Below are 23,822 nucleotides of genomic sequence, written 5' to 3'. Positions count from 1 at the left end.
TAGGGTAGGGTATAAGTGAACGTGAACACCTGTCCCCCCACACACACGCACACTAAATAAAGTTTTACGTACACACACACTCCCCTATGGCCCGCCGGATGTTCTCAGCGGAGGAGGCATACGCCCAGCTTGTCTCCGACTCGGAGAGCCCCAGTGAGGATGAGGATGACCCCACTTTCCTCTTGTCATCCGCATACTCCTCATCATCTAGTGATGATGATTAGCCCCCAAGGCGCGGAGACGCTGCCAGTCGGAGCCAGGGAACCTCCATGCCAGGGACCCAGGGACCCACACTAATATGAGCAGCCCTGGGACTTATACTAGTTTTCCCGGCCCACCAGATAAGTCCACCTGAGCCCCCTACCGGTGAACTTGTCTGGTGTACCCCAGAGGAATTTGAGCCCGTGATTCCTGACTTTGTTGGCCAACCAGGAATCCAGATTCCCACAGTGGGCTTCACTGAATATGACTTTTTTAGTTTTTTTTTCAGTGATCACTTTGTGAATCTGATGGTGGAGCAAACGAAATTGTTCGCCCAACAGTTCTTTGCTCAACACCCAGGCTCCTTTTTGGCTAGGTCCGGTGGCTGGACTCCGGTCAGTGCAGCCAAGATGAGGATGTTTTGGGGCCTCGTGCTGCACATGGGCCTAGTCAAAAAACCCAGTGTCAGGCAGTAGTGGAGTGGGGATGTCCTCTACCAGACCCCACTCTACTGTATGGCCATGACACGTTCTCGTTTTAAGGACATTCGGAAATGCCTGCATTATGCAGATAATGCAGCATGTCCGTCGTCCCCCCCCCCCCCCCCGAGGGGATCCTGCCTATGACCGCCTGTACAAAATCAGGCCGGTCATCGATCACTTCAGGGCCAAATTTTTGGTGGAGGCCTATGTACCTGGAAGGGAGTTCGCTGTTGATGAGTCTCTCATTGCTTTCAAGGGGAGACTCATTTTCCGCCAGTATGTTCCCTCTAAGCAGGCGAGGTATGGCGTGAAGCTGTACAAACTTTGTGAGAGTACCTCAGGGTACACTTACAAGTTTCGTGTGTACAAGGGGCGAGATTCCCGTATTTAACCCCCAGAATGTCCCCCCACTCTGGGTGTTAGCGGGAAACTTGTGTGGGACCTTATGCACCCACTTCTAGATAAGGGTTACCACCTGTACGTGGATCAATTTTATACTAGTATCCCCTTGTTCCAGTCCCTCGCCGCAAGATCCATATCCGCTACTGGGACCGTGCAGAAAAATCAACGCGGCGTCCCTACCCACCCCCTCCAGGTACCTATCCCCAGAGGTGAGACCCGTGCTCTTACCAGTGGAAACCTGTTGCTGGTCAGATATAAGGACAAGAGGGATGTCCTTGTACTGTCCACAATTCACGGTAGCGGCATCACCCCTGTCCCTGTGCGAGGTACCGCGGCAACGGTCCTCAAGCCCGATTGTGTCATGGACTACAATCGGTCATATAACGCCACGCGCAAAACCCAGGCATGGTACAAAAAAGTTGCGGTCTACTTGGTACAGGTTGCCTTGTACAACTCTTTTGTGCTGTCCCGAAGCGCAGGCAGCACGGGGAAATCCCTGCAGTTCTATGAGGCAGTCCACAAGGACCTGGTCTTTTCTGACCAGGAAAGAGCAGGCCGGAGTACTTTGGGAACTGGAGGTGCCCGGATCGTCCCTGGCCAACACTTTCCAGGTGTGGTCCCCCATACTGGAAAGAAGGGACGGTCCCAAAAAAAGTGGAGAGTGTGTCACAGGAGGGGGATACGGAAGGACACCACCACTCAGTATGACACGTGCCCCGGCATCTGCATTGACGGTTGCTTCAGGGAGTACCACACTTCCATGGAGTACAAAATTTATAACCCCCTTCCCCAATTTTAATTCTGTTTGGCCACAGACAATCGCCCAGGAAAAAAAAAAAAAAAAAAACTATGGCTCTCAGACTTTGGAGACACTAAAAAAAAAAATGTTTTTTTCTCAAAACTGATATTATTTTGTAAAACTAAAATAAATTAAAAAAGTATACATATTAGGTATCACCGCATCCATAAGAACCTGAACTATAAAAATACCACATGACCTAACCCCTCAGATGAACACAGTGAAAAAAATTAAATAAAAACGGTGTAAAAAAAGCAATTTTTTTGTCACCTTACATAAAAAAAAGAGTAATAGCAAGTGATAAAAAGGTCATATGCACCCCAAAATAGTGCCAATAAAACCGTCCTCTCATCCCGCAAAAAATAAGCCCCTACCTAAGACAATTGGCAAAAAAAAAAAAAAAACTGACTCTCAGACTATGGAGATACTAAAATGTTTTTCTTTTTTGTTTAAAAAAGGATATTATAGTGTAAAACCTAAATAAATTTCAAAAAAGTAGCCATATTAGGTATTGCCGCGTTTTTAAGAATCTGCTCTATAACAATAACACACCTAACCCCTCAAATTAACACAGTCAAAAAATAAAATAAAAACGGCGCCAAAACAGCTATTTTTTGCCAAATTTTCCATTTTAATCAATTTTTTCTGTTAACAAAGCAAGGGTTAACAAACAAAACTATATACTTATTGCCCTGATTCTGTAGTTTACAGAAACACCCCATATGTGGTCGTAAAATGCTGTATGGCCAAACGGCAGGGCGCACAAGTAAAGGAGCGCCATATGGTTTTTAGAAGGCAGATTTTGCACCCCTAGAGTAGAAACTCCATAAAAGTGACCCCATCTAAGAAACTACACCCCTCAAGGTATTCAAACTGATTTTACAAACTTTGTTAACCCTTTAGGTGTTCCACAAGAGTTATTGGCAAATGGAGATGAAATTTCAGAATTTACATTTTTGGGCAAATTTTCCATTTTAATCCATTTTTTTTTCAGTAACAAAACAAGGGTTAACAGCCAAACCAAATTTACTATTTATTGCCCTGATTCTGTAGTTTATAGAAACACCGCATATGTGGTCGTGAACTACTGTACGGGCACACGGCAGGGCGCAGAAGGAAAGGAACACCATATGGTTTCTGGAAGGCAGATTTTGCTGGACTGATTTATTTACACCATGTCCCATTTGAAGCCCCCCGATGCACCCCTAGAGTAGAAACTTCATTTTGGAAACTACACCCCTCAAGGTATTCAAAACTGATTTTACAAACTTTGTTAACCCTTTAGGTGTTCCACAAGAGTTATTGGCAAATGGAGATGAAATTTCAGAATTTTAATTTTTTGTAACCTTGCCTCACAAAAAATGTAATATAGAGCAACAAAAAATCATATGTACCCTAAAAATATTCCCAACAAAACTGCCACCTTATCCCGTAGTTTCCAAAATGGGGTTACTTCCACCACCCGGCAGTGTGTTATGATAAACAAAAGAGCCCTTGCCCTGCGCAGCCCTTGATCTAGCGCAGGGCAAGGGAGCGCTTTAGAGCATGAGATGCTCCGATACTAGTCTCAGGGGGGCTGCCTGGGTGAAAATAAGGGTATGTCCGGGTTTAGCTCTGAACCCGGACAACCCCTTTAAGTCTATAGATTTTGAACACTGCTGGGTTCATCCTGTGAGCATGAACTTATAGGTGTAATAAGCCTTATTGTACCATGTTTTTAATAGACTGAATTTATCAAGTGCTGGAATATGGTGCTCTTTGTATATCCTACCATCATTTTAATTATTCCGCATTATATCATAGTTAAGATTACTATTATTATCGTCATCAATATTAAACTAAAATATTATTTATCGTTGTTTAACTTAAAGGGGTGTTCCAGGATTTTCATATTAATAAACCATCTTCCGGGTAGGTAATCAATATGAGATCCGCATGGGTCCAACTTCCAGAACACCCACTGATCAAGTTCAAGGAAACTGTGGCACTCAGTAGAGATACAGTGGGCACTACAACTTCGTCACGGTTTACCAATCAAGGCTTCATAAATTGGATACCAGTTGTGCTTGGTACAGCAGCACAGTTCCATTCACTTGAATGTGACTGAGCTGCACCTAGGTCATGTGACCAATGAATGTGACATCACATGGCCTAATGAAGTGACCCAGCGGATCACAGCAAAAGGCTTAATTTAATGCTAAAGATTTCATCTTATGCCAAGGAGTTACATTTTGTGATTTATTAGTAAAGTACTTTTTTTTGTATATACTATATATATCCCTAATGGTTATGTATGGGCAACAAATAGTTAGCACCGGCAGTCGTAGTTAGGTTGAGGCTCAAGGAGGATTACTACCATCATTGCTGCTGATTTTACAAAACTATTGGGAAAAGCCTACTCTGTAATATACCGTTGAACTATGCCTATTGCTGCTCTATGTACTGCAACTCCTATTATCTATTTAGTAAAGAGATATATTGTTTATTCTAACTCAAAAGGCTTAATCCTTGACTCTACCATCATCTGCCAGCCTCTACCTACCAGTACCCTTCTGCCTTGAACCCATCCACCTAACATCAAGAGCACCCCAGTCACCATCAGACAGGAGCACCAGAAAGTCCTTGGTGTGCCTCAAGGGAAGAAAGGTTGCACCCTATGGTCATTGCCCTAGGAAGGGGCCTAAGCACTCATGGGACACTACGGCCTCTTCATATATCTGATCGGCGGAAGTGCTGGGGAGGTACTATGAGTCAGATCCCCCCTGATCTCATATTAATTAACTATCCTGAGGATAGGCCATCAATATCAAAATCCTGCAGGACCTCTTTAAGTAGCAATTGAAAGTTCAGTAATAATATTCAGCATGCAGTTTTTAAATTGGATACATTTCCATTTTTCTGTTAAAGTACTACATGAAATGACATTCCAAAAAATAGAAAGGTATGGTTTACACATCCCCAATGTTTGCCTTGGTTCTAAGCATTATCCAATTTCGCAATTATTATTATTTTTTGCCTCTAGTTGTAACGACAACGCCCCCATTGCTCCTAGAGGCTCATTTGCATGCATTAAAACATAATTTTTCTCAGCAATGTGGACACATGTGAACATGGGACCAACACAGATGCCTTCAGCTGCCAAGCGCACATGCAACAGGTCAGCAAACTTCATAGGTAAAGATCTACTGCCCTTTAACTCTGAAATGAATCATGACATAATTTCTTACATATTTACATGAAAAACAACATCAAAACAATAGGAATACTCTGGTACTATCTGAAGACTTATTTGCAATACTAAAGAGATAGAGCTACATCATTTTTGTTAATGATGTTAATTAAAAAATTGTCTTACTCTTCTTCTAGGAATCCATACACCAGTCCACTCCCTTCCATTATCAGTCCACACTTATTCAGATCCTCAATCAGTGGGTTGTCAAATGAAATTATAACCTTGCATGGAGCTAACAACTTTGCTGTTCCTTGGCTCTGTTAAAGAAAAAATTGTAAAAAAAAAAAAAAAACAAGCAACACAAATCTAACAAGTAGATAATACATAGCATGTCACCTCAGTGGCTCAAAGGACTGTAATCCATTAGTAGCAAATTATTCAACTATTGAGGAACGATGCCTGAGCAATAGGTTTTATAGCTTACTAGGTTCCTGCAAAGGTGTGCTTTCTCTGCTGTTTGCCCATGGACGAATTTTCTGCCCATTTACTGGATTTTGCCTGGCCACTCGGTGCTCTGCATTGGTGTTTTTGACTGCCGTTGGTCAGCTGTCAATCATGCAAAGACTACTCCAGGAAGCAGCAGCCTGGTTGCTTCCTGCAGTGAAGTCCAGATCCCTGTACAAGGATTTAAGGCTGAAAACTAGTGTTGAGTGGCAGGAGGAATATTCGAATTCATGATACTTTGCAAATATTTGGGTGAATATTCGCCAAATATTCGCTAATTCGAGAATTCATCATCTCAGTCATTATTTTCTTGATTGCGTAAATCGGCAATTGAAAATTATGCGATAGAAATTTCCAGTACGAGAATTCGCAATCAACACTATTCCTAAAGTTAAAAGATATTGCAGCCTTCTCATTGGCCCACAAGCTAGAAGCAGGGAGGGATCATGTATACTGTTTAATCAGTTTAAATCTTGAATATTCGAAATTACGAATATATATCATTATATTTTAAATATTCGCAAATTCTTGAAGTGCCGATATTCACGATAAAAATTTGCAATTCAAATATTCGTGATTAACACTAGTGAAAACCAGGGGACTGCCAGGATAACACCCTTAGGAGTAACCCATAGTCAAATCTGTTGAGTCCACACACAGTCTGAGGTAATCAAATGGCTGGATTTCGATATACTACATGGTACTTCATAGATAACTTGAAGGGTACATTGGTTTGAATGGAGCATCTGCTGCTGCTCCATGTACTCCTTTCTTCTGCATGCCCATAAAAATGAATAAGACCCCATTCTTGTGATCGGCAGAGGTCACAACAATTAAGTAAGGTTTGTTTGTGGTAAAACTACTTTAAAAAGGTTGCTTAGTGGCTCTGTAGCTTCTAGAGGGTACATCATCTCACCATGATGTCTATACAGCCTAGTGTGAGATAAAGTGTGCATTGAAATGTATACACTAATATAACTATAACAACTGCTTTTCACCCTGCCTCTCATCTCCCCTGCATTTCAGTCTACCTCTCATCTCCCTACATGTGCTATATAAAAGACCAACTGTTTGTTGGCCAGAGCAAACAATCAAAGCACATGTTTAATTTTTGCCTAGGTCTTTTGTGATTCAGAGTGATAATCTCCCTATATGTGCTGTCTAAAAGACGAATTTTACTACAGTGCTTATTACAATACTGTAGTAACAGCTCTACAGCTGTTGCAAAACAGCAACTCCCATGATGGCCTGATGTCTCAAGCCTGTTGAAGCATGATAAGAGCTGTAGTTTTACAACAGCTGAAGAGCCATAGGTTGGTAAACCTGTGTCTACAGTATTGTATGAAGTGTTGTAGTAAAATAAAAGCTGTGATTTGTTTGGTTGATAAAATGAAAGCACATGCAGGCATGATGAACATAGAACATAGTTTGCACACATTTCAGGGCTACAATCTTCTATTTATACACTTTGGCCCACATTTAATAATGTAAATGCACCTTTATTTTTGGATACTATAGCACAATTTTAGTGCAATTCAGAACATCTAAAGTTAGAGAAATTATTTGTGCATAGTTAACAGGGGGCCTAATAAGGAAATATCATGCACCATTTTGCACAATTCTGACTTGGATAATAATTAAGCCAGCACCTTATCTTTAGGCAGCTGGTTTGGGGTAATTGTCCTTCATCAGTGCAGAGCAGAGAGTACGGTCTTAACTGGGGGAACATTGACTTATAGGATAGCTACTAGTGTTGAGCAAAGTGAGCTTTGGATGCTTCACTCGAAGTCGCTTCGTTCAAAACTTCGGAATAAGGGTCCATTTATACGTCTGCAAAATGGGTCCGCATCCGTTTTTGCAGAACAGGTGCGGACCCATTCATTTTCAATAGGGCCAGAATGTGCTTCTTCCGGATCCGCACTTCCGTTCCGCAAAAAAATAGAACATGTCCTATTCTTGTCCGCAATAGCGGACAAGAAAAGGCATTTTCTATGAGAGTGCCGGCGATGTGCGGACCGCAAAATGTGGAACGCACATTGCCGGTGTCCGTGTTTTGCGGCTCCGCAAAACACATACGGACGTGTGAATGGACCCTAATACTGTACAGAGATTTGTCTTATACCTCGGAATCGAAGCAGAGTTCGGTTTCAAGTTTTAAAGAGGTTTTCCACTTTAAAAATCAATTACTGAAGTTATTCAACCAATTCACGCGCAACTTCGCGAATAACATACTTCGGCTCATCAGAGTCCTTACATTCTAATACTGTACGGAGACGGATCTCCGTACAGTATTATTCCGAAGTTTTGAACGATGCGACTTCGGATGAAGCATCCAGAGCTCGCATCACTCGACACTAATAGCTACCTTACATCTGGTGGCATCAGAGGCAGAGCTTATTTGGATACTTTCTTCCCAGAATTCCAGAGGAGCGTGCATGGCGCTCTCCATAAGGAGATATAGTACCACTCAACTGTTGATATGTGCAATTTGCTCTGATGCATAGTAGAAGAACTTGTACAGTATTTAACATCCAAAATCTCTGCATAGACATGTCTAGTAAAGTTCTTACCTCAATCTGCAGTTTAGGAGAATCTAATGTGATTTTTCTTTCAGCCAACAGCTTTTCCTTTGTGTCAGTCAATTCTCCCACAGCAGAGACATTCAAAAGATTACTGTCAGTAAGGCATGCCTTATACTGTGAATACGGAATCACATACACAGCAGAGTGTTCTGTAGGTGACAAATGAGCACGTGTACATTTAAAGGACACCTATGCTCTATTGGCCAAATGTATAAATACAGTACAACTAGTTTTTGATGTAAACAACATATTAGAAGTATGGTGTTTGGGCCAACTCCCCCCCAAATTATAAAGCACCTGAAATTGTATTTTTACATGAATAAGTTGACAAAACATGGATGGGCTGAGAGAAGCAAGGTTCAGCATAACATATTTTTTAAACTTCATCAGAGCTTTTATCTGGGCATTGTCCTGGAACTATTATTAATGCAAAAGGGACACAAGTTATGGTATCATGCTTCTGTTTTATCTTTATAGCACAGTCTTATGTGTCTATTAACATCACATTATGTTGTCATGTGCATGGTTAATGCTTAATTAATTGCTAAAATAAGATATGACTAGACTGTGATAACCCTCTACCTGATGTAAACAGAGAATCAAAAAGATGGGTGTAATAAAAGGTAACTATTATTGTAGCACTAAAACTATCACAAAATGTAAAAACGGCCCCAATTGCCACAAAAACTATATGATTACCTAAAAGGGATCTTGTCTTGACTCTTGAGAGGACCTAATAGCTACGCAATATTGTTATACAGATTAGCTAAGGATATTCCTGTGCAGAGTGATAAGGGACAGATAAAGAATAAGGGAAGTCAAACTGCAGTACCCTTGAGCAGGATGTATCTGAAAATGGTTTGTTATGTAATGTTATGTTATGTATTGCAACCACTATAACTGTGTATGGATGGCACAACCAGGGTTAATACTCATGGTTCAGCCCTTTGCAGAAGGTTGGGTTGGTCATCCAGGATACACCCCAGCTCAGTTGGACAGTCTTGACTGGATAAAGTGAGAGAAGAAACAGTTGCTTCATGTTCCCTCTCCTTAGGCCCAGTGACTAACAGACTGCAAGATCTACAGAAAGAGAAGAAGAGAACGAGTGGAATATAAAAGAGAACTTCGAATCTGCATGGCTAAGGATAGAAGTCAGCAAGGTAATCCGCCAGTACAGAAATTCAGGCTTTGATAAAGTGAGGGACACTGTTAAGACACCAATCACACTTGGACAATTTCCGGCCAGATGTGCCTTCAAAACAATGTATCCCACAGTGGACATTGCAGCTATTATTGCCAAGGTACTATTGCCAACCATAGATTCTTCTGAGACTTTAGCAAGATAGTGTACAATGAAGGCCATAACTCCCATCCTTGCCTTCATTTATACACCGTTATCTGGGACAGAATTCCACTGGACATATTGCAAATCCCATTTTGCACTTGAGGAAAAAGATGTTTATTCTTCTACCACTGGCTTGGTTTTCTGACTCCTGCACTATACGTTGGTCATTGTACTTTACACACCCTGCCTTGCACTTATCCAAACACATAACATCAAGGGAACCCCAGCTACCATCAGACCGGAGCCCCAGATTCAGGGTGTGTCCTGAGGGAAAAAAGATCGCCTTCTCCTTTCACTGCACAGCTCTAGGGAGTAGTCGTGACAGACAGCCCCTGCTTTTGACTGACAGCCAGAACCACTACTACTTCCATCCTCCTCTTTGTCTCCTCTGGGGTTGCTGCATTACCCATAGTCTTACCCAAGCCCTTTTTGCACGAAGGCCTAATTAGCATATTAAGAAAAAGTATTATAGTTTGATAGGGAGGTCGCTGGTGAGAGATTCCCTTTAATGATTTCTTTCAGTGGACCGGTACAAACCAGGATTGTAGTCTGCCTTTCAGTATGCAGAGCTTCTGCTGTGTATATACTATATCTAGCTATTAGGTCCTCTGAAGAGTTCAGACATTTGGATAAAAAAAATTGCATGTTGGGCAATTCAAGAGCCTAGTAGGGTGAAGGACCATTTTTAGGGCCGAGTTCCAGATGTGGTCGCCCTGTTTAGGGCTCTATAGTTAGGCTTATAGGGATTACTAGTTCCTCTCCCTGCTTTTTCTAGGGATCAATTCTAGGGCCAGTCACACAGGAGACCCGACCCTGCACACGATGGTTAACACACAATACAGTGAAAAATGACTATGTCACACAGCTGTTTTTAGAACCAAAGTCTAGGGGCTATTTTTTACATCCAGTGAATAGCGGGCGTTAAAAAATAGGACATATCCTACTTTTGGCTGTTTTCATGAGCCCATTTTTAATGGCCATATAGACAGTAGTGCACCCATCTAACTGTGGTTAAAAATAAGTTAAAGTGCCTTTCAGGGGTTAAAATAAAAAAAATATAAATACTCAGCTCATCTGCTGAAATGAACTGGAAGGACCTGATGCTCCCAGTTCTGCTTTGGCTTCGCAGCAGCAACTGTGCCACACTTCCAGGTTACGGCACCAGGGCAGACACTGCTCTGAAGCTGACACAGAACTTCTGCCCTTGCTTGGCTAAATGGAGAGGCAGCGCAGGCAGGAAATTGTTGGGGCCAGGCTAAATGCTCTGTCTTGCTGCAGGTGGGCACTTTTCCACCTGTGGAGACACCCTCCCAAAGGTGAAGATGTTCTGCTGATGACAGAAATCTATTCGCTTATCTCTATTTTAGTGCTATAATAAAAGTTGTGTTATTATGCCCCTCTTTTTGCATCTCTATTGCACAGCGCTCTATAAATTTAATATTATGTAAAGACCTTGACATTAGAATCTTCTTTTGAATGGTCTATGTTTGTACAAACGATTTGCAGATAAGAAATTAATGAAACAATTATATCTATTATCTATCAATATGTAACCTAAGAAACAATACCTTTCCTGAGCTGCTTTACCGGGATCTGTCACCTCTTCAGATATGTCTGTTTTAGTAACTACTTACATTTCTCAAGTAATAACAACTTTGTTGCATCTATTCTTATGACTATGTTTTGCTATATCTTATTATTCCTGTTAATGGATAAATTGCCAGCAGTCTGCAATAAAGCTCCATGTGAGTGTTACCGGTTGGAGGTGTGTCCATGCACAGTTTGCCGCTTGTAGCACCAATTGGATAGTGTCAGACTGTGCAGGGACACCCCACCCCACCTGGTAATACCAAGAAGGACCTTTATTATAGACGGTAAGCAATTCATTCATAAACTTCAATTAAGAATAATAAAAAAAATAATACAACATAGAAAAATAAGAATACATGGGGAATTACATGGGGAATGCAAATGATTACTAGAACACAAAGTCATCAGCGTTGACAGGTCCTCTGTAAGGAGACAGGTAGTTTTCCAAGGAACCATGTAGTTTGTAGAAGCCTTTATAGATAATACTTAGAGAGGACCTTTCATCACTCCTGACATGCCTGTTTTAATAGCTACATTCATTCCCCATGTAATAACAATTCTGGAGCATCTGTTCTGATGGCTCTATGTTGTGCCATTCCTTTATTATTTCTACTAGAAGTTATGAATAATTGGCTAGCAGTCTGCAGTAAGGGTAGAGAAGGTTGTTACTCAGTTGGGGGTGTGTACCTGAAAACGGCAACACTGATTGGAAGTAGTGAGACTGTGCAGGTACACACCCCCAACTGGTTAACTCCCCTCTGTAACCTTACTGCAGACAATTGATTCATAACTTCTAGTAGAAATAATAAAGGAATGGCATAACACAGAGTCATAAGAATAAATGCTCCAGACTTGTTTATACATGGCGATGCATGTGACAGGTCCTTTTTAACTTGCTGGCCTTGGATTATAATTTTCGTGTAAGCCATATATAGTACTAATAATAACAAGTGTACTGAGAACAGTGTCTACACACCACATCTTAAATCGATCATCTTGATGTAAATTAAGTTGTGATTAGAGATGAGCGATTTTTCAAAAATTCGATTCGGCCGGTTCGCCAAATTTTCAGAAAAAATTCGGTTCAATCCGAATTTATTTGTGGTGAATCGCATAAAAAAAATAGCTATTTCCTGGCTGCAGTGAGCCTTTATAGTGGTGTAGAACAGTGTGCCTTGCAGTAACATGCAAAGGGTGGCAGCAGCATCAGGAGGAGGCCACAGGGTGGCACAATGACAGTGTGGAGGTGGCAGCAGCAGCAGCATCAGGAGGCCACAGAGTGGCACAATGACAGTGTGAAAGGTGGCGGCAGCAGCATCAGGAGGAGGCCACAGAGTGGCACAATGACCGAGTCTGGAGGTGGCAACAGCAGCAGCATCAGGAGGATACCACAGAGTGGCAAGGTGACATAGTGTGGAGATGGCAGCGGCAGCAACAGCAGCATCAGGATACCCCAGAGTGGCAATGTGACATAGTGTGGATATGGCAGCAGCAGCATCAGGATACCACACAGTGGCAAGGTGACATAGTGTGGATATGGCAGCAGCAGCAGGATACCACAGAGTGGCAAGGTGACAGTGTGGAGGTGGCAGCAGCAGCATCAGGAGGCCACAGAGTAACACAATGACAGTATGGATGTGGCAGCAGCATCAGGAGGCCACAAAGTGGAACAGTGACAGTGTGGAGGTGGCAGCAGCATCAGGAGCGTGGGGGTGGCGGCAGCAGCAGTATATGGAGGAGGCCACAGTGTGGCACAATGACAGTGTGGAGGTGGCAGCAGCAGCATCAGGAGACCTGAGTGGTGAGGTGACAGCAGCATCAGGAGACAACAGAGTGATCAGTTTGCAGAGTGGGGAGGTGGGTGGCAATACCAGTATCAGATGAAGATGGCGGGTGAAAGAAGGAGCACTTGGCATCAGATGTGTGGCATCAGGCAGGTGGCAGCATCAGAATAGTAGCTGAGGCAGGTAGCCAGAAGAAATTGGTCTCTTTTGTCAGTGTTGGTGTGGCACCATGGATGATCTAGTCTGATGCATAAGACATTGGTGGGTGGAAATCCTGGCTGATCCACGCCCGATTCATCTTGACAAAGGTCAGTCTCTCCACACTGGACAGCTTTTTCAGGGCAACCTCTGCCAGTTGCGGCCACAAATCCAGTTTGGCTGCCCAGTAGTCTAGCAGATCTTCAATGTGGGGTGGCAGGGTACTGTCCAAGTATGCCACCACATGCTGGTTCAGGTCCTGCTCCAGGTCTAGCTGCTGCTGCTGGTGAGTAGTTTCTTCACTAGGTGGGTGAAGAAAGCTGCTCATCAGTGACTCTAGACTCAAGTTGCTGCTAATGGAGCTGGAACTGCTCCAATCCACCCTCACCCTGCCACAGCAGCCATGGCAGAGGAATGTGAGCACAGAGGGGGCCCCCCGGACAGACCTGCGAGAGGACGGACGATCGCGTAGATAGGCAGCGGCCAACTGACTACATAGGATGTCTCTATAGTAGTTCAGTTTGCCCTCCCTCTCAGCGGGTGTAAAAAAAGGCCCCCATTTTGGACCGGTAGCGAGGGTCCAACAAGGTGGAGAGCCAGAAGTCATCCCTCTGACGAATGCTGACATTTCATCTGTCACTACGCAAGCAATTGAGCATGCATCGGGCCATTTGTGCAAGTGACTCGGAGGGACTTCCTGCCTCCATCTCCACTGCATACTGCCATGGTTTGTCTGGGTCCTCTGCCTCATCTTCCTCATCACTCTGTGGCTCCTCTGGCTGCTCCTGCTCCTCCTCTCCTGTCACCTGTGTATAAAAACCACCCATTTCGCTACACATCTCTTGTGCTCCAATGTCCTCCTCCTCCTCCAGTTCAGCCCCCACAGGGCTCATGTGGCCGTGAGATCTAGGAGTCACATCTCCAGTTCCCTAACCAGACAGATTTACCAGCATCTGTTACAGGACATGAAGCAGTAGAATGACGTTGTTCATCTCATAGTCCTGGCGACTTACAAATAACTTGGCCTCCTCAAAGGGCCTGAGCAAATGGCAGGTGTCAAGCATGAGCTGCCACTGGCTGACATCGAAGTTAAACAGGGGAGTACTCCTGTCCGCTTGGATCATCAGGAAATCGTTGATGGCCTTTCTCTGTTCGTATAGTCAGTCCAACATATGGAGGGTGGAATTCCAACTGGTGGAAACGTTGCATATCAGCCTATGTTGGGGGATGCCGTTCTGCCGATTTAGCTCAAGGAGGGTGTGCTTTGCAATGTACGAGTGGCTGAAGTGCATGCAAAGTTTCCTGTCCATTTTTAGGATGTCTTGCAGATGGGTGGAAGACTTCAGGAACCGCTTGACAACCAGATTGAACATGTGTGCCATGCAGGGCGCATGGCTCAGCCCTCCTTGACTCAGCGCCAACACAATGTTCTTCCCGTTGTTGGTCACCATGGTTCCGATTTTCAGTTGTCGCAGAGAAAGCCAGGATTTAATTTCTTGCTGAAGGACTCGGAGAATTCCTCCTCTGTATGACTCCGTTCGCCCGGGCCAGCGAGGTGCAGAACAGCGAGACACTGCTGTGCCCTGCACATGTGGTATGCTGGAGGCCACCTGTGAATTGTCACTGCAGTGAAGGCTGAAGAAACGTTGGAGGATGAGGAGACAGAGGCGGACATTGTCGCTGGACCAACAGCGTGACATCGTGGAGGCGGAAGCGGCGTCACCTGGCCAAGTTGCTGGTGTGGCTGTGCAAGAACCACATTCACGCAGTGGGCTGTAAAGGACATGTATTGTCCATGACCGTAGTTATAGCTCCACACGTTGACACTGCTCCACACGTCGGCACTTTGGCAGACATCGACAGGCTAAAGGATTGGCCCACCTTCTGTTCTATATACATGTGCAGGGCTGCTACTACCTTTTTGGCAAAGAAATGACAGTTTATGACTCTCCACCTCGGCTCGGCACAAGCCATCAGTTCTCTGAAAGGTGCAGAATCCACCACTTGAAAAGGGAGAGACTGCAGCACCAGCAACTTAGCAAGGAGCACATTCAGCTTCTGCGCCGTTGGATGAGTGCACTCATACTGTTGTCTCTTGGCAATCCCTTCAGTGATCGATTGTTGATGGAGTGACTGAGGAGGAGCAGGATCATCAGGGCCAACAGATGATGGGAAAGGCAGACAGCTTTCTTTGGCTGAGGTGGTGGAGCCTTGACTGCCTGAAATCAGGTGCGTGTCACTGGGTGATTTAGCAGTTGCTGCGGCAGGCTGGACCACCACATCGGAGCCACGGTTCTCCCAGGCCACTTTATGGTGACGCTGCATATTTTGACGCAGGGCCGTAGTGCCAACATTAGCACCCTGGCCACACTTCACCTTCTGCCCACAGATCTACAAATGTACACCTCCTCTGGCGGCTTAACAAAAAACTGCCACACCACCTAGTAGGTGATTTTACCCCCAACACTACGCACTGACTGACTGCTACAGCTTCTGTGAACCCCTGCACCACTACTTTCCAGGCAGGTAGGCTCCTGCGAAGAGGGTGGTATACCCCGGGAACGTTTGGCTCCTGACCTCCCACTGCTGCCACACTGCTGACTCCTGGCCATGCTAGCGACTAGCTGGCTCTGCCGCTGCCACACGGCGAAGCTGCCACCCTCTTCCCCCAATGATAATGAAGGCCCTAATTCACCCGGCTCCCAAGTGCGATCAGCTACATCATCATCATCAAGTACTGTCTGCACATCACTGATGTCCTCCTCAATAGTCTCTGGGTCAGGAACCTGATCGCTTGCAACACCATCTCCCACGCCACTCTCCTCATTACTACTAGCCCACCTACCGGAGGAAGCAGCGGATGTCTTCTCCACAACTTGGCTGGCCAGTAGCTGTTAAATTTCCTCTCATAGCTCGTCCTCGCTGGATAGTGGAGCTGAGCCCACAGCATATAATACTTGTCTGGCTGAGGTAACAGAAAAGGACAGAGGCAGGTAGAGGACAGGTGAGGGCACAGGGCCTGCTCCGGGCCATGCCAACTAAGGGTTGTGTCTGACGAACCCACGAACTCTTGGCTGGAAGTGCCTGGTGTCAGTTGGGACGAAGTGGATAACCGAGTCAACCATTTAAGAACCGCTGGGTTGCTGGTCAAGACATAACCGCTAGATGACACTGGGAGCTCAGGCCTCTACTGCGACTCCTGCTGCCACGCTCCCTTACTCTGCTGCGACCTGTGCCAGAAACATTTAGGCCACTGCCACTCCCCTGTGCAGGGCCTGTCACTTCTCTGTCTGACATACTGTTAGATCAAGTAAATAAAAAGGAAATTAACACACCCCAAAAAAGTCTGTAATTTTCTCACTTCACCACACAACGGCAAATACTTTTTTTTGTGCCACTAATACATGCCAAAAAGGGCTTTAGAACATATAACTGCATTGCTGAACGGCAAATAATATATATTTTTGTGCCACTAATGCACGCCAAAAAGGGCTTTAGAACATATAACTGCATTGCTGAACGGCAAATAATATATATTATTTTGCCACTAATACACGACAAAAAGGGCTGTAATTTTCTCACTTCACCACACAACAGCTAATAAGCCCTTTTTTCCCACTAATACAAGCCAAAAATGCTTTAGTACATATAACTGCACCGCACAAGGGCAAATAAGACATAGAACTATTTCCTTGTAATAAACCCTGTTAATGGCTGTATCAAACAGCACTTGCACCCCAATAACAAGAACGGTTTGCTGGAATTACAGAGCTATATAATGGCAATTTGGATCCCCAGTCAGTGCAGCAAGGTGTAATAGGATTGTTCCTATTATCCAGGCTGTAAACTCCCCTACTGAACTCTGTTCTGCTTCAATACTGTGGAATGATTCCCCCCTATCCTTTCCCTGAACTTCTATACAGCAAAATATCATAGCATGGCATTGTGGGTGATCCCTCGTTCCCAGAGTTCCTTGCTCCATGTCCTAACACATGAAGCAGCCATTTTAGGAAAAAATGTAATTCGTTACCACGAAGCGTGAGGAAATTCTAATTCGGTGTGAATCAAATTTTTCCTGAAATTCAGATAGAATTCCACTTCATCAACTTCGATTCGCTCATCTCTAATTGTGATGTCAAAGATATCTAGATACAGAATATTCATTACCTACCTGTATTAGGTTTCAGCTCCATAGAATCCGATTTTTGACATACCACATTCATATGTGCACCATTATTCTCTATGGCCTGAACATTGATATTAACATGAATTTGTTTGTGCAAAGAGGTCAAATTAGTCAGCAATGCAATCAGCTGAACATCTTGACCAAAAACAGGAGGCTCTTTCAACTTGAGCCTCATTTTTATCCCAATTTTACTCAGGGAAGGATCCAGAGTTGGTGGGTCATGTTGGCCACTGTTTCCAGTATGCGGCTTATTTCTCATTTCCAGGGCTTTTCTAAACACAAGTCGTTCGATTTCTGATCCTAAGCCGAAATAAAGCAAAAGTAGGAGTACATAGGTGCATACAAAGTACTTTTACAAAAATTATAAATAAAAATTTGAATGGAAAAAAAAAATATGTAAAAAGCAACAATCTTCATTCACTTTGTTTCTGGTTTATAATATTAGACATTAGATATTTTACCACCAATACCAGATTTACCAGGTAGGACTGAAACAATTACTCGATTGAATTGAGTAATTCGACACCAAAAAATACATCGAGGATTCATTTGTGTCATGTGACCACGAAGCGGGAGTGAAGCACTTTCTATTACGTACCGCTTCGTGGTCACCCGCCAGCCCGCACCACGCTGCGCTTTCTTCCTGACACATCGTCAGGTCATAATGCACTTAAGCGCGCACTATGACCCGACGCTGTGTGGCATCAGGACGACGGTGCAGCGCGCAGAGAAGAAGATGGAGGAGCTGTGGAGCGGCACCCCTAAAGGAAAGGTAAATTCTGTCACTGGGGACATGGCTAGGGGGGGAATATAGTGGCACTGGGGGGCAAGCTGGTGGCACTGGGGGGCAAGATGATGGCACTGGGGGGCAAGATGATGGCACTGGGGGGGCAGATGATGGCACTGGGGGGGCAGATGATGGCACTGGGGGGGCAGATGATGGCACTGGGGCAAGCTGATGGCACTGGGGCAAGCTGATGGCACTGGGGCAAGCTGATGGCGAGGGGGCAGATGATGGCACTGAGGGGGCAGATGATGGCACTGAGGGGGCAGATGATGGCACTGAGGGGGCAGATGATGGCACTGAGGGGGCAGATGATGGCACTGAGGGGGCAGATGATGGCATTGGGGGGCAGCTGACGGCACTGAGGGACAGCTGACGGCACTGAGAGACAGCTGACGGCACTGAGGGACAGCTGATGGCACTGAGGGACAGCTGATGGCACTGAGGGACAGCTGATGGCACTGAGGGACAGCTGATGGCACTGGGGAGCAAGCTGATGGCACTGGGGAGCAAGCTGATGGCACTGGGGAGCAAGCTGATGGCACTGGGGAGCAAGCTGATGGCACTGGGGAGCAAGCTGATGGCACTGAGGGGCAGCTGATGGCACTGAGGGGCAGCTGGTGTCACTGGGGTGGCAGCTGGTGTCACTGGGGTGGCAGCTGGTGGCACTGGGGGGCAGCTGATGGCACTAGGGGGGCAGCTGATTGCACTAGGGGGGCAGCTGATTGCACTAGGGGGGCAGCTGATTGCACTAGGGGGGCAGCTGATGGCACTGGGATGTGGGAGAGCTGAAGGCACTGGGGGAATGGAGCTGATGGCACTGGGGGATAGTGGAGCTGATGGCACTGGGGGGAACGGAGCTGATGGAACTGGGGGGAACTGATGCACTTGGGCTGATCGCACAGGGGGGAACAAAGGGTGTTGGGGACTGCTGGCAAGGGGTCTGATGAGTTTTTATAAAGGAAAACAGTCTATTAATTCATTTTGTATTATTAGATTACTCGATTAATCGTAAAAAATAAATCGATAGAATACTTGATTTATAAAATAGTTTATTGCAGCCCTATTACCATGCTCAGGTTTTTAAGCACTTTAAACTCCTATTTTTACAAAATAACTCAAAACCTTACAATGAACTTCGCACAGCATCTAGAATATCTAGCCCCTTTCTCTACTGGGTATGCTCCTCTTATTCCCACAGCTCTATGATTGCCTAGGAAATATAGAAATACACATGGGGGAGATTTATCTCTCTCTTGCGACTGAAAAGTGGCGTTAAAAAGTTCAACTGTGACTTTTTAAAAAAAAGATAACACATCTCTCAGTTTTTACACAGCCCTCACCACTTTCCTGGAAGGGGGGTTTGTCAAGAGTGGGAAGGGGGTATGGGCAGTCACCCAAAAAAATTTATGTTTATTTACAACAGTTTTCTGGTGCAAATGAAGACACAAATCTATGGCAGCTCTGAGCCTTCATAGATTTCTGCTTAGAAGCAAAGACTGCCAGAGGATACACCTAATTCATGATAAAGCATGCACCTCATCATACATTAGGCGCATCCTTGCACAGTGCAAGGGATATCAAGACTGGCACACCAGTCTAGATAAATCATACAAACATACAAATCAGACAAACTCATGCTTTTGGAAGAAGTTAATCTAAGGCATCACTATGCATCAAACATTTAAAATTTACCTTCTATATACTTGTAATTGCTGGTTATATCCATTCTCTCGCTAGTTCCAACTTTCTTGGTGCTTATTAGCTTTCCAATTTTTTTACTGTCTTGGTAAACCCTTTCTGGTTTCATCTTATCATTTATCACAACCCATCTTATTAAATCAGCATTGACCTCCGCAAATATAAAAGGGCAATCATAGTTTAGATGAATGTCTCCCTCTTTAATCGCTTTTACAGGAGCAGGTCCACAACAAAATATTCCTGAAATTGAAAGGAAAATATCAATAGAAATGTCCTATATCTATGTATTTTAATGCCAATGGAAAGCTTGAAGTCCACTGTGGAAATAAGAAGAAAAGTGGATTATTTGGATAAGTAATTTAATAAAATACCTGTTTTCTGAAATGAAATTATTACAGCTTGTTGTTCTCCTTTATGATAGGTTATTCGTTTATTACTTTTCATTTATTATTTAATTTATTCATTTATTTATTCACTTTTTAATTGTTATTTAAATTATCATTTTACTAAATGTTATATTGTTTTGTCATGCAGCATTCAAAAATGGGATGTGTCATCGGTTCTGTGCTGCCCTATCTAACAGGACAGAGGGGAGGTCACTAGGCTTGGTGATAAATTTTATTTATTTTTACCTCTCCCTGGTACATATGGACTGATGGATGGATGTGGATCTGACTTATGTATTTAAGATATGATTATTAATTTATGATATACATATGCCTGCAAAGATTTTAGTATAAACCACAGTTTAAATTCTTTACAAAGGCTGTCAATCATACTTGTGGGTAGAGGAAGCTCATAATCTACTAGCTCATACTCTAAAATGCCCACCCTGGAAAACCTATATATCACCTTGCTTAGAAGCATACCATTCTGATGTGTCCTTTCTCCCCTTTGCTCTTGTTAGTTTTAATATTGCAGTTGAAATTGTTCACAAAAACTTTAAAGAGGACCTGTCACCACTCCTGACATTCCTGTTTTAATAGCGTCATGCGTTCCCCATGTAATAACAATTCTGGAGCATCTATTCTTATGTCTCTATGTTCTGTCATTCCTTTATTATTTCTACTTGAAGTTATGAATGCATTGCTAGCAGTCTGCAGTAAGGGTACAGAGGGGTGTTAACAAGTTGGGGGGGTGTGCCTGCACAGACTGACTCTATCCAATCAGTGCTGCCATTTCCAGACTGTGCAGGTACACACCCATAACTGGTAACCTCCCCTCTGTACCCTTACTGCAGACTGCTGGCAATTCATTCATAACTTCTAGTAGAAATAATAAAGGAATGACACAACATAGAGCCATAAGAATAGATGCTCCAGAATTGTTATTACATGGGGAATGCATGTCAGGAGAGGTGAAAGGTCCTCTTTAAGTCCTTAACCAAAATCAAGCAAAGTAAAGGTGAACATATCCGCATATCTAGTGCTCCTGTAAGATATGGGCAGCATAACACTGCTGGCAATTCCACTTTAGTGACTACACCAGATTTAAGCCATTCTGTTAGCTCCATGATGGCTAAATAGTCAGCTGTGTTACCATTTCTTATGGGAAATAAAGTCAAAGGGTACAATGTGAACAGTGAGTAGTAATCAGATTCATTATGAATTTCACAAAAAATGTGCCTGCTAAACAAAATCTAAGTTTTGGCGATTTTTCTCGGACTATGTTTTCTGTTAAAATTGGAAGAGAAAATTACAAAAAGGAAGACGATGGAGGATCACATGACCCTGCGAATGGGCGGGGGACATGCCCTGATTATCTCACAAGCTGACAGTATTATCATCCAATCAGAGGGCAGTATTTAGCCAGGTCCTTCTGTGGAGAATGAGCCAGACACCATTCTGTTCTCATTTGAGGACATTGAAGGAATGAATTGTGGCTCTGTCTGCCAAAAAACTATTTCAGACACAAGACAATTATAGGGACACTACAAGGGCACTATAGGGAGAAAATTGGAGATATTATTAGGTCGATTTTAGCATTTTATCAAGGAAAGCTTATCATAGAGAGTGAGTGAGGGACTGGTCACTGTTTTATACATCATCCTAACAAGTTCTGTAATACAGATTTTTCTGTATGGACAACCAGACAGCTTTTTTTAATTAACCCCTTCCCGACTGCCCCCTGGCTATGTATGCCCTATCTGCACTCACCACGTGTAGATAGCACGTATATAAATGGTCATGCTGTACAGGTCTGAGATTAAGGCTCCTGCAATCTAGCAGGAGCAGGTCAGGTCCTGGCTGTGAGACACAGCGGGGACCCTGAGGAGAAGACGGGAGCGGTTTATTACCGCTCTTGCCTTCTCCAGTGTCGGCAGCAGATCGCTGCAGGAGCACAGGGAGGGAGAGCATGAAGCGGTCAAGCCACTTCCTCTATTGGATTTCTGGGGGCATGAGCAAAGCTGCTGGGTCTAGGAGCCTAGAAGCATGAAAAAGTACAATACATAACTGGTACGGAGATAAGTAAGACATACAGACCAATAGCTGGTGGGGCAGAACAAACCCCGACGTACGTTTCACTGTGCTTCCTTTGTGGGACTTTTGACTTTGCCCCCCAGCTCTTGATCTGTATGTCTTACTTATCTCCGTACCAGTTATGTATTGTACTTTTTTCATGCCTCTTGGCTCCTAGCTAGGAGGCAACTCAGATCCCTGTTGGATTGATTATGGTGATAATTTGGTTTAGTGATCCCTTATTGCATTGACATGTACAATGATAGGATAGAACATTGTGGAATGTACCGTAACACCATATATTGATGGACAGGGCACTGTGTTTGGTGGGAGAGTTTATTTATATTTATGTAGGAGGGACTTATTATCTCATTACAGCAATGATATGTCTATAAGTGGGACATGCAGGGAGACCTGGTGATTGAGGGGTATCACTCTCTCAGCACCTTTCTGCATGCCCCAGTTACAGTTGAAACAGCGGGGGGGGGGGGGGATGGGGGGGGAGTCAGTGTCCTCCAGAGGTCTTTTAATGACCTCCTGGGTAACATATATTGAGCCAAAAAAATAACAAATAAAAATAACGAACCAGGCATGAAATGAATTTCAAGTTCACTCACCCTTAGAATGGAACTTTAGGCAGTTGTGTTGCATTTCCTTTGTGATTTATGATGCTTTTTAAATTAAAAATACAGTAAAATAATTGTCTTGTGGCTTTCGGTTATATGTGAATTTTACCTTTGCATCAGCTGAGTATTAGTTTTTTTCTGTATGGATTTACTAAGGAAATTAGAGTGGGAACCCCACTGACAACTATATGTAGATTTAGACAATAAATACTACATGATATATATTTTCTTTACCATTGCTTGTCTCTTGTGGTGTTGCATCTAAAGCTTGCCATCCATTATATCCTGGCAGTAAGTCTCTACGTTCCATCCAGCCTTCATTCCAGACATGAAAATTCCTGCGCCAAGAGAAAATCATGGCAGGGATTTATGAACAAAGATATATTATAGATACATAGATGACACATTTTGTGGTCTACATAGCTGGATTTGTGAGGGACATGTAAATAAAAAAAATTGCACAAGATAGCGATCCAGTATAAAAAGAATTGTTTCCATCTGCATGCTATACTATACTCCAGAGGACATAGAGTGATTGGATTATAACATCTGTTTTTAGTTGAATGACTACATTATTAGAACAAGTTATTGACCGCTTCATATTTACCAATATTTGTGGTAATTCTTAGGCACGTAAGGAGTTAAATTAGCAGTTGCAAGAAACTTTCAATAGACTTTTTCAATGGCTTTCAGTGGCTTTTGTGATGTGATATCTAGTGTTGAGCGAATCGAGCTTCGGATCAGAGATTCAAAGTCGATTTGTTCAAACACTTCGGTTTTAATGCTGGCTCTGTGTAGGCAAAATTAGTTTCACCCAAAGTCGCGTGATACTTCAATGAATTAATTCGGTAATCACATCTGCGTCTTAAAAACATTTTTGGAATTTTGTCTACACGGAGGCAATACATTTTACTGCTGTACGGAGACCGCATTTAAACCTGTGAATAAATAGACTTTGGATCTCTGATCCAACACTCAATTCGCTCAACACTAGTAATATCACACTG

At 43.6% G+C, this 23,822-nt stretch overlaps 1 protein-coding gene across 1 annotated transcript in view; it reads right to left on the bottom strand.

Annotated features, from left to right (window-relative positions):
• The window catches only part of LOC120981157 (protein-glutamine gamma-glutamyltransferase 5-like), a 73,395-nt gene that overhangs the window by 2,256 nt on the left and 47,317 nt on the right, over nucleotides 1–23,822 (bottom strand). Inside the window, exons 8-12 of the mRNA XM_040410672.1 lie at nucleotides 23,050–23,153; nucleotides 19,725–19,970; nucleotides 17,231–17,545; nucleotides 8,131–8,291; nucleotides 5,240–5,373 (exon numbers count right to left, since the gene is read on the bottom strand). Of these exons, the coding sequence (XP_040266606.1) occupies nucleotides 5,240–5,373; nucleotides 8,131–8,291; nucleotides 17,231–17,545; nucleotides 19,725–19,970; nucleotides 23,050–23,153 (960 nt within the window). The remainder of the gene's footprint in view (nucleotides 1–5,239; nucleotides 5,374–8,130; nucleotides 8,292–17,230; nucleotides 17,546–19,724; nucleotides 19,971–23,049; nucleotides 23,154–23,822) is intronic.

Source organism: Bufo bufo, chromosome 10 (genome assembly GCF_905171765.1).
Source record: "Bufo bufo chromosome 10, aBufBuf1.1, whole genome shotgun sequence".
In the NCBI taxonomy this organism is placed as follows: domain Eukaryota; kingdom Metazoa; phylum Chordata; class Amphibia; order Anura; family Bufonidae; genus Bufo; species Bufo bufo.
The sequence above is the reverse complement of the archived record's forward strand: the minus strand, read 5'-3'. Positions and strand labels throughout refer to the sequence as shown.